Consider the following 12,007-nt stretch of genomic DNA (forward strand, 5'->3'; position numbering starts at 1 on the left):
TCTTCGTTACCCGACTCCTTCTCGATAAACAGTCTCCATGCGTGATGACTAATCGTTTCACCTTCATAAAGTTTGTGGGTATGTTTACATGATATCCTAAAACCGGCATTTTTGGAAGTAGAATACCTTGCTGCCTCTGCATGATGGTTAAAACTGGGTTTGTATAAAACCAATTTTGACAAAATGATGTTTATGAAAGGTAGTGAATAACTAGACCTGTGGTCAAGCCTATATATATATATATATATATGTGTGTGTGTGTGTGTGTGTTACTGAAGGCACTCGATTCACCGGCCCAAGTTTGATGTAGGCCATGTCATGCAATTTTGAAGTCATGACAACATAATTTTAAATTTCTCCTACAAACTTTTGATGGGTTAGTATAGGCAGTGGCTCACGCCAGCCACATGTATCTCCACCATCAGCCTCATGTATCTCCACCATTCAACCAGATCTTCTCCTGCATGGTTTTTCATATAAAATGCCATGTTAAGTGGTTCTTGAGATCATCCCTAGGATCTCAGATTCATGGATTTAAAGTTGAGCCTCTTATCCTACTTTCATTCTACGCTATTGACATCCTTCCTTTATTTGAACTAAGGATCTCTCAACAACACACTTTTTAATGCAGTTTGAGATTCCAGGCTATCAAACGAACTTAAACAAAGTTTCGAAAACAAATTAAAAACCAAGTTTTCATTAACAAAACCGAATGACTTTGTTTTTTCGCCGGCTTCTTTTACCTATTTTGCTCGATCCACTTCCTCTACAGTAAAGAAAATAGCAACGAGATTTTGTATCACAAGTGTGAAAACACGAGATTGACTAAAACTTCGCTAGGTCAACTTCATATCATGAATGACGAGGGTTTCGATCATAAGCAAACTTAACTCGGGCATGAATTTCAACTGTAAAAGTGCTGAAGTATAACAATTGACAAGAAACGCTCAAGGGAAAGAGAGCGTCTGGTGAACGATTGGAGGAGGAGGGAGTAGGAGTGCGTTCCAAGGCACAATGATTACATCATTTCTCGAAAGCAGGAGTGAGGCATGGAATTGGGAAACGATGAACGTGCCCTTGACCAAGGTACACCTCCCCCTCTCGGTCGCCGGCCGCACCAGCAATTCAAGAGTTCATTGTTTATTTGAACAAACCTAAAAAGCAGGATGAACTGATAAAAGTGAAAAAGAAGGCTCTAAAGGGAAAGAAAGGGAGCAAAAGGATGCCGTCGGAGCAAGGAAAATGAGTAAACATGCAAACCACGAAAAAGTATATATTAAAAAGGGGGACACTACAAAGACTGGCAGAAAGCATTTGCAAAACTAAACAAGCCTTTGGCTTTACGACTGACCAGCAACCAGTTCTCTCTCTACCATCTCCTCCACAGTCCCCTTTCTCTCCCTCGCTTTCATATGCACATGTATTAGCATATATAGACATACATATAGTTGGATGGTACTGTGGATTACCACCTTGTTCTTATAAACTTGAGGGAAGAAGCAATTACATTCATTCGTGTGCCCTCGATTCTTCCTGCAACTTCCTTCTACCACTTGTTGTAGAGAGTGAGCGTGAGAGAGAGAGAGATGTGTGATAACAGAACAGAGAAACCTCTCGAGGGCTCAGAGAGTGCACCATTGTACAATGAACTACAGAATGACGTGATCGATATGAACCCGGACGCAATGCATGGTTGGGGAGCATTACCAACGATGCCGGAAGCGTCAACCTTCTTCCCCTGGCCGATTCCCGTGGCTAACAGCTTTCACTTCTCGCCAGTTCCGCCCAGGGATCACCACCACGACAATTTCTTTGGCTTTGCTCCCGGATCGAGGCCTTCGTCTTCCTCTCCTGCGTCAATCTTCCAAGGATACCATCGTCTCGGCCTCCAGTTTGGTTTCGAGCGGCCGGATTTGTTTCCAGGAGTCGGCATCTACGCCGGCACCGACCACGTAGGCTACGGCATCGGTGGCTCTCCTTCCCCGTTTGGCCTTCAGGCCGAGCTGTCGAAGCTGACGGCGCAGGAGATCATGGACGCTAAGGCGCTTGCCGCGTCCAAGAACCACAGCGAGGCAGAACGCAGGAGGCGAGGGCGCATCAATGGGCACCTTGACAAGCTACGTACTCTCCTCCCCAATGCAACAAAAGTAAGATCTCTGATGCCAAAGACCAAAACGATGAATTAAAGTCACAAACTAATCGTATCTTGCCTTGTCTATATTTTGCTCTCTTCATGACCTAAACTCTACCACCAACATTACTGCACAAGGAGGACGATTCTTGATCAAGATATAAAAATACTCAAAATAGTATAAAAATACGTAGACTTCAGATCAGTTGGCCGAGGTTTTAAGCTCTAGTTAGTTAGAAAGACAGTCTAACGAAGTGTATGGGCACTATAACTTCTTTTGTTGATGCATCTTTTGTTCGTGGGGAGTTCCAAAAAAAAGACAGGAGGGAGTTTTTAGGTTGCTTGGATCTGTGTGATGCTTTCAGTGGTGCCATCCGGTTGATGTGAAAAAGAGAAACCAGACTGTCAAAAAAACATGCTTGGGGGAAAGGAATGTTGGGGTGGAAAAGAAAAACAGGCATTATTGTCAGTAAGTTCTTTATACGCGATATCCTTTTCGTTGGCCTAGGCATGCATGCAGGTCTAGGAAATTACTGCCATCTCTCTCTCTCTCTCTCTCTCTCTCTTGCCTTGAGGCTTGAACAGTATCCTTTCCACCTGATGAAATTGAACTGATTCGATCATGGTTGACAAAGGTACATATCTTCTCAGAAACAAGAAGCTTTTGTTCCAGAATTTAGTCATCAACTTTTTTTTATGACCACAAAAATCCTGCATATAGATTTGTTTCTTACGACTGGGACGCAGATAGTCACCAAATATTGCCTGCAGATCGGATATCCACAAGGTTCGAAACGATTAAAAACATCAGAAATTAAAGTGAAGCCATGGTATGAAGATTGCAAAGATGACCCATTGATCCTGTTTACCTAGAATCTGATGCGATGCCTGCAGTACTCTAGGATTCAATGTTTTCCTTGTTCGAGAATTCTGATGCTCACTCACCCTCATTATCGCTGCAATTTTGAGACAATTTGTAAGCGATTTCTGGAACAAATTTACGTACTTCTGGTACAAAAAAGCATCCGTATGTTTGTGATTTCGAAAATTTATTTTGAAAGAATCTCCGGTTAGGTTGCTAAACTCCAAATGTGTGTTTGTATAATATACCTATGATATCTATATATATGAGACTTTTTACATGCTTTTAGTTGAATGATGCATATTAATTGCTGGATTTCTGCGAAGCAACTGCAAAGTAAGGCAAAGTATACAATCCTCAGAATGCTGACTTCTCTCCTTATCTCCTTCTTCATTGAATCTCAACAGTAAGTGTTTAATAAATAGATAAATAAAAACAGAAACATAATTGTTCTGACAATGAGCCATTACATTGTGTATGATCCGTCAAAATGTCATTATCTTTTTTGTAGTCCATGATAAGCTCATATATTGCATCAGATAAAGAGAAAAGCCTAGAAACTTCAAAAATTGTATTATCATATTTTATATATGTATGATTAAGTTGTTACGTGTATACATATGTACGTTTGTGCACACTCTCACTCATACACACACGATACGTATATGTATATGTACAATCCTCTTGCCGTAGCTCCAAAATATCTGAGTATTATGATTATCACCGTTAAATCAATTGCAAGATCCTACTTACAAGGTGATATGTAATACAAGCGCATTCATTTTGCACTATGGAGCAAAAGCTGCTGGTATAAATAGGATACAAAATATTACGAAATACCAGTTTCTGTATATGTGTGTGCGCATACATTGTGACATTGTTGTGTCGTTTCAAATTTTAGTTCCTAATAGTATTTTTTTTTCCTCATTCTAATGGAGTTTTCTGTGTAATTGCTCAATATATAACTGACATGCATTAAGTTGGCTATTTTGATACCTTTACTTGTTTTTATGATATAAAGGTTAGCTGCTCAGATCGCACGCACTGAAAATTGTTGCTGAATAAAATAAATCTTTCGGTCACGAAATGGAATTAGTATATAAATTACTTACCATGTGAGGATTAAAAGGCACAATTACTCTCTCTCTCTCTCTCTCTCTCTCTCTCTCTCTCTCTCTCTCTCTCTCTCTCTCTCGCATAAAACATTAATTTGCTAAAATTTCGTTTTTTATTGATACTACATTGAGTAGTTTTAATAGGTTTCACAAAAGCGTGATTTTCAATAATCACATTAACTTTTTGTGCGACATGGTATGCATAGTATGTTTCCTCTATTAAATTACTTGCCAGGTTTTTTTTTTTTCAGAGGGTTATATTATTGAGATTTCAAGACCTATGTACTCTCATAACTCCCGGGCCAAAATAACTTGAACAACTCCCTTTAACTATATTGTGATTAAATGTACGATAGAGCATTGAATAATGAGAAGATAACTAGAGTTTCTTAGTTACATCTTCTATATTGAGTTGCGAAGATCTTATCTATATAGAAAGAAAGTGAAAGGGCGAGAGGAGCTAGATTTTGACTTCTACTAATCGAAACAACTTACTGATTAGCTAGTTTTCTTATAAAATTCAACATGGAGAAAAAAAAACCTAATTGTTTGAGTTGTGGAGATCTCGTTTAACACACACACACACACATTATATATATATATATATATATATATATATATATATATATATATATATATATATATATATATATATATAGCATGCTGATCAACCTCCTATGTGTAATTTCTGGTGTTTTCTTGGATTCACTAGGATACCATTCACATGGAAGCTCATCAATGATAAGTGGCGGTGGAGAAACATTAGGATTCCGCTGCAATCTAGTATATTGATGAGAATGGGTCTTTAAGTGAAAACCTTGGTTGATATTTCATATGGATTTGGAATTTGAAGTGGAAGATCTTAATTGAAAACTTTCGATTGTTATTGCATAGAAAACCTCTCTCCCTTCCCTTATACTGTAAGGGGACTCTGCGCATTAGATTAAGAGTATTTTATTGGTCGTCTCTTGCTTTCCGATATCAGACGGACAAGGCGTCGCTGCTGGCGGAGGTGATACAGCACGTGAAGGAGTTGAAGCGGCAGATGTTGGAGATCGCGGAGGTGAGCCCGGTGCCCACCGAGACGGACGAGCTGACGGTCGATCCCGACGAATCCCCCGGCGACGGCAAGCTTCTCATAAAGGCATCCATCTGCTGCGAGGACCGATCGGACCTCCTGTCCGACCTCATCAAGGCGCTCAAGTCCCTCCGCCTGCGCACCCTCAAGGCAGAGATCACCACGCTGGGCGGCCGCGTCAGGAACGTGCTTGTGGTCACCGGCGAGGACGCCGACCCCCACGACGGCGATCCCTCGTCGTCGTCTCTAGGCGTCCCTTCCATTGGGTGCATCCAGGAGGCGCTCAGGGCAGTCATGGAACGTCACGTCACTGATGACTCCACCACTTCCAGCCTCAAACGGCAGCGGACCAACCTCGCAGTGCTGGATCATAGGTCCATCTAATTCACCGGCAAAAACAATATACGAAGAAATAGTATAGACAAAAAAAAAACAAAAAACAGCAAAGAAGAAACGTCTCTTACAGGTTTGCACGTGATTCTTGGTCTCTTTTTTTTTTCTTCTTTTCTTTTTTTTTGGTGTGATTTCACGGCGTCAAAACGTCCAAAATAGTGATAGTCGTCGCTTCTTGCGCTTTGGTTGTGGCCGGTTTGCTATTTTATGGGTTGTGATTCGTATGGGAGTGGAGTACTTTGTAGATCTGGTCCCTATATATGCGGGACCAGAAAACTCTTTCCATGATTGAAATGATATAGTATATACATGTGTTGTATTCTGAATGATCTATATAAACTTTTGCATGTCAGAATTTATATATATATATATATATATATATATATACGAATACCTTTTCCGTGATTACAGGTACATTCGGATCAACAAAGACATGCCTTCAGGATTTAAGCATTTCAGCAGAACGTATGCCTTTTCGTACGCGATGAAGTTCTCTCTCTCTCTCTCTCTCTCTCTCTCTCTCATTGTCTCTGAGAGTCTATGAAGATAGCTCGTGTTTAGGCATCAAGAGGCCTCATTATGACACCCACTAATAGGAGTGGAGGACCAGAGAATGATGAGGGCGGGGTTGCTCTATTAGTTGGGTTGGGCCAATAAGGAACTGCTGCCAACATGGAGTACCCTAGGAGAACATATATATATATCATATGTGCCTTTCCTTGAAAAGCAGTAAATGGGGGAGGCTCGCTTGAGTTGTGCCCTTGACAAACAGCACTGCTATCTCTTCTTTGTGTTCACAAAAGAAAAAAGAAGGAAAAACTTGGTTCTGAAAGCCTGAAGGGCTTGTGAGTGGGGATAGCTTCATATTCAGTTTCGGGTTTCCTTTCACAGGGTTTAATTAATCGTGACCAGCAGTCACCGAGACCAGGCTCATTAATGCCATGACATACATGTCAAGAACAAAAGGTGGCAGGAGAGATCCCTCGATCATTCGAGTTGCAGTTTAACCGCGCTGATTAGACGGCATAAGTTTTGTGAGCTAGGGAAACCATCATTTCAACGAGTGAAAAAACGAAAGAAGGCAATGGCTTTTTATTACATGGTTCTACCTGTAAAGGCTTAATGATGTCCATGATGCTGGACTGTACCATCTAAATATACCAACCAGATCAAACTGAACTGACCTGAATTGTCACAAGCATTCACTTTTTCTATAAGAAATCATGTATATATGAGCAGTGGACTTTCAGTCAAATTGTTGAATTTTGATTTTAACACCAAATCTAGTGACCCATCCCAGTGTTACTCTGGTATAACAGATCTCATTAGACTTGAGTTTTGCAGAATCCAAGTTGGTAGGCTCTTAAATATTTCTCATGATCATGATTTCCTTGAAGACTATTTTCATGTCTCACTGTGCACCCTTACGTTCTTCAGGAAATATTTCACCAGAAATAGTACGAGCCTCTATATATACTAGGATAAGTTTGGGCTCCATACGGAATGCCTCTTGTCTGGACATGTCCATGGCTTCCGAAATATGCCTCTCAGTTTGCTGAAGGCATGCAACTTGATATTTCTCTAATATTTACTACTAAATATATTTTAGACCTCCAATAATCTGGCTATATAAAAAGCACCAGAGAACATTATATTCAAATTCTCGAGCCAATCTCATCGGATCCTGCTGATGGGTCTTCAAAGTGCACTACTTATTGGCGTTTTCTCTCGAGCGGAATGGTACAGCGTAAACATTCAACTTTGTTACAAAAACTGATTAAACACCACGTGCGGGAGATGCTTTATGAGAGCATCAACAATTCTATCTTCAGACGAAATGCCATCAATTGAATTCCAGAACTTTTCTAGCAATCTTGTTCTTTACAAAATGCACATCATTCATCTCGTTTTTGGTTGCTATCCCTATGGAAGATCAGTGGGAGGCGGATAGTTAGCAAAAACATTGACACGCTTAAATAATTGGTATACGGTTTGAAGCCAAGCGGACCATCTTGAAGAAATTTCTACAACTACATCATTAGCAATGTCTAAGTACTTTGCTTCCGTGCTAAATTGGAACAAAATATACAACATGATGTTTCCAGGAAGTGCAAGAGAGAGGGCTGCCTCCTTATTAAATTCCATACCAATTAGGTATATTTGCATTCTACGGGGCAAGAAGTCCAATTCACCTACAGGGAATAGATAAAAAAAAAGTTTTTCCTTGAAGGTTTCAAGAAAAGTCCACAATGAAATAGTGGACTCGAGATACCTAGACCACGCGTGACAATGCTCGACTAACGCAGAATAATGAGATATCAGGACCTTTCATAATAAGGTACTATAATGATCCAATGTACACACATTGCTAAATGATGCTTAGGAAACATGGTAGAAAATAAAATTCTCGATGAAGACCTTGAGAAAGGTAGGCAGCATCTAATATTCCATGGAAAGAGTATGGACAACCAAGGTTCTGCAAGGAAAATGGCTTCTCACGGAAAGAAACAAGAACTTTGGGTTATTGTGCGTGGTGTGAATGTGATCATCTTTCACATAGATAGCATGCATGAGTACCAGTTGTCCCTGGCGTCGTGGTACAGGTACGATTGTGATAGAAAATGTGTTTTATTAGAAAAAAAAAAAAACGCTAGAAGAACATCAAAGAAAAGGTCAACCGCAAAAAGATTAAAAAACGTGTTTTTTTTTAATAAAACTTCAAAATGGAAAAATCACGAATAAAATGCTTTCCAATCACGTTTTTTTTTTACATCTTTTCACGGTTTTTATGTCTTTTTCCAAGTTTTCGTTTCCCCCTTTTTTTATATATTCTAATACCATACTTTTATTTTCATATTTTTCACATTTTATTTTTAGTTTTATAGCTTTTCTTACATTTTTGTAAAGTTTTTCCCAAAAAACAACTTACAACTTTGCCGTATATACTCGAGAAAAATCTCAACGGAACACCATATTTGTGATAGTGGCTGGTGCCATAAGATTAGATGACGGTACCCAAAAATGTTGGTTTTAAGGACAGGTATTGAAGAGGGTGAGCAGTAGCATGCACATACGCTTTCATGTGAAAAAATAAACAGGAATTTTAGGTTTTTGCCATTTGGGACCCTTAGAAGAGTAAGGTAACGAGTGGGCTCAGGTTCATGGAAAAGTTCAATCAAGAGGCGTTTAGGAGGTAAAGTTTTATTGGACATGGTAAAGGCTTTAGGCTGATAGGCTTGACATAGAGTTCCTATGATCCGCAACAAACTTAAGACTAATCCATGAAATGAAACAATATTCCTCTTCGGCAGAGGCTAGCTTCATGGTTAGGATGTTCAATCATACTAGCTTAATCGACCATGTTAGTTTCCTCTTTGTCAGTACTTATACACTCTTTTTCTTTAAATTGCTTGAAAAGTTGCGGTCATCGAAAAATGAAGTATTTGGAAGTCACAAGCACAAGTAGGGTTGATGCAGATGAAGGCATGGCTACTTGGGCCCCTTTGGCAAAAGGAACCATGCATATGATCTAAACCATTTTCATGCAGATTCATAGAATAGTTATAAGTTGTTCTTAATTATTGTCAAACTGCCCTTTAATGTCTCCCCTGAACACAAATTGCTGCCTCACCTCAAATAAGCAAAACTAGTAACAACCAAGTTTCCAAAGATTTGTAATCTCATTAGATGAAGTGGGGGGAGATATCTCAAAGAGGCCGAAGCCCCTCTTCCGATTCCCCACCCCGGGGGTTAAGGAAGCTTTTGTATTTAAAATCAAACCAGTCAGATAATTAATTAGCAACGAAGAACGATAATGTTTGTGTAACACCCCCAAAAGTTTAGTCTCGTATCAAAGATTGTGAGGGATCTTCAAGGACTTATAAAAGGAGGTCATTAATGAGATGACTGTCCTGGTTCCTAGCATTTTCAGGGTTAAAACCAAAACTGCTAGGGGCTGGGTTGGGATCTCTTAAACCAATGGCCCAAACCTAAGAGTGAGTCAGGATGTTACAGTTGGCACCCTTGATTGTCAATTTGGCTCACCATTTGCCACCAAAAGCAATATTGTTTGATGAGATTGCCGAAGTTTAATAACAACACCGTGGGGAAAAATTAACTGCATTGGTTGATTTAAAATTCTAGTCATGCAAAATCTGTTTTGTGTTTTCATGAAATTTAGAACTTCACCTTTATTGCAGAACAGCATCGTGGTAACAAATAATGACAAGGGATCTTTTTCTAAATGGATCTAATTGGACATGCAATTTAATCGTGCCTGCTTTAGCGCCATTCGGATCATCAAATAAAATTTTACTAGGAAATATTTTGGACTCGTGAGAACGGATTTGTTTGAGCATCCATTTAAAAATAGATATGCTTCACATCTACATCATCTTCATATCCTTTTTCTTTTTTCTCTAATTCTACTTACAATGTGGCACACTCAAAATAAATAAAAATTATAAAGGGGATAAATGAAATTATAAAGTGAAGTGTTGGGAAAGGATGGTGGGGGGAGTAGGGCTGCACAACTAGCAGAGCCAGCTCGGGCTCCACTTAAACTTGCCGAAAAAACTTGGCTCGTGCTCGACTCATTTATAAACGAGCCGAGTTCGAGCTTACAAAGATACTCGAAACGAAAAACAAGTCAAGTTCGAGTTTCAAGAACTCGACTCGATTCGCAAACCGGTACCCTATATAATATTGTCAAAACTGGCTTAACAAGTTATACGAGTTAAAAATTACACGAGTTGTTGAATGAGTTAATGTTTACATCCATGCGTACATGATAAGTTAATGTTGAATGAGTTAGCACCTAAATGAGTTAAATTGGTTAAACGAGTCAAGTTCAAGCCACGCTCGAGCTTGAGTTTTTTTTAGCTGAATCGAGTTTGAGCTGGCAAAGCTGGAGCTCAACTCGGCTAGTGTGCAGTCCTAGGGAGAGAGATGGCGAGGTGAAAAGGAGAAGGCAAGGGGAGGAATGAGGCAGGGGCTCTCTTGTTTTTTTTGGAACTTTTTGAGGAAAGGCCAAAGACGAAAGAGGCGCGTGGGCTATGGGCACTAGGCCATGTTGCGGGGTCGGCCACTCAGGCAAACCCTCCTTCCCCGTGTCTCCTCTGGACCACTCACCCCTCTTTACTTACATCCTTTATTAATTGACCTGCTGAGGAGGAAGGACCAGTACTCTCCTTAGTTAATATATTATTTTTCCTTTCATATATACACACTACCGTCTTGGTATGCTGCGAATGACTCATGTGCGTGGCCGATACGGCCCATATTTTAAAAAATATACATGTTTTATCTTATCAGGTCGTTGTTGGGATTGAGGTTTTAGCCCCGGACATATTCAATTAGCATAGAAAGCATATTTCATGTCAACAGATACTGTAATTGGTTCTGCAACTTAGAATCAAAATCCAAAGGCAATGAATGTGATAAAGAACCGTGGAGTAAATGGTGGTCTCTTGGGTTTCTCAAAAGAATCTGATAACTGTAAAAATGCTTAGTAATATGGATTAATTTTTATTACTAAGCATTTCTTGAAGTTGATGAAGCAATTATGATGGTCATAAATTGTCTTCATGAAACTCTATATAAAGGCAGGAAGGACTTGATTGATGAAGTGAGAAAAAGTGAAGACAACACAAAACTCTATTCTAAAACCCTATTCCTTTTATTGCCATTTTTCCTTCTCCAACGTATTTACAGAAAAATTTTGCTCTCTACTCTTCCGCTGCCCCAAATGAACAAACGAGTTAATAATGCTCCGTAGGCAGTCCCATGGCCAGAGTGAACCCAGAATCAGAGCTCAACTCACTATATATATATATATATATATATATATATATATACCAGTACTTGCCTGGCCATGATATTTAATGACCTTTAATAACAGACAATATTCTTTAGAAACTTTTTTTTGTTTAACGACACAATAGAAAATATAGATTAGTTAAAAGTTAGAAAATATGTGCAGCTAATGGTTCATGATAATTTTAGGAATGGCTTAAGATTCTTTGAGCAATCACATGGCATATTTAGGTTATATATACGTTTTGGATTTACTTAAAGCTGAATTTATAAAAAAACGGTGCTCCTTTCTTCCAGACATGATTCTTTATAAGAGAACTTCTGCATCAATCATGTTCATCCTCGGATTAAAGTGAATAAGAATGACAAAAGAACTCACTCTGTATAAAATGGGAAAAACTAAAAAATTACTCTTTACTCGACAGAAAAGACAACCAACAAAAAATAAAGAATACCATAGACCGAGAAAAACAAAAAGACCCAGTGATAACGACTTCAATCTTCAGGCCGTGTGACTTTGTATTGAAAGAAAGAATAAAGTTCAAGAAGGTTCCCTCTTCTCCCCCCTCCGCACCTGTTCATCGTGACAAGAACGAGGGCTCGTTCTCGTTGGA

The 12,007-nt window shown here is 39.3% G+C and overlaps 1 protein-coding gene across 1 annotated transcript; it reads left to right on the plus strand.

The window, feature by feature from the left end:
• The first annotated feature begins 1,322 nt into the window (after positions 1 to 1,322).
• Positions 1,323 to 5,901, plus strand: LOC116262966 (transcription factor bHLH30-like). The gene is made up of 2 exons (XM_031642520.2): positions 1,323 to 2,147; positions 5,094 to 5,901. The coding sequence occupies exons 1-2, from the start codon at positions 1,587 to 1,589 to the stop codon at positions 5,568 to 5,570; spliced, it is 1,038 nt and encodes a 345-aa protein (XP_031498380.1). The 5' UTR covers positions 1,323 to 1,586; the 3' UTR covers positions 5,571 to 5,901.
• The last annotated feature ends 6,106 nt before the right edge of the window (positions 5,902 to 12,007 follow it).

This window comes from Nymphaea colorata, chromosome 10 (assembly GCF_008831285.2).
Source record: "Nymphaea colorata isolate Beijing-Zhang1983 chromosome 10, ASM883128v2, whole genome shotgun sequence".
Lineage (NCBI taxonomy): Eukaryota > Viridiplantae > Streptophyta > Magnoliopsida > Nymphaeales > Nymphaeaceae > Nymphaea > Nymphaea colorata.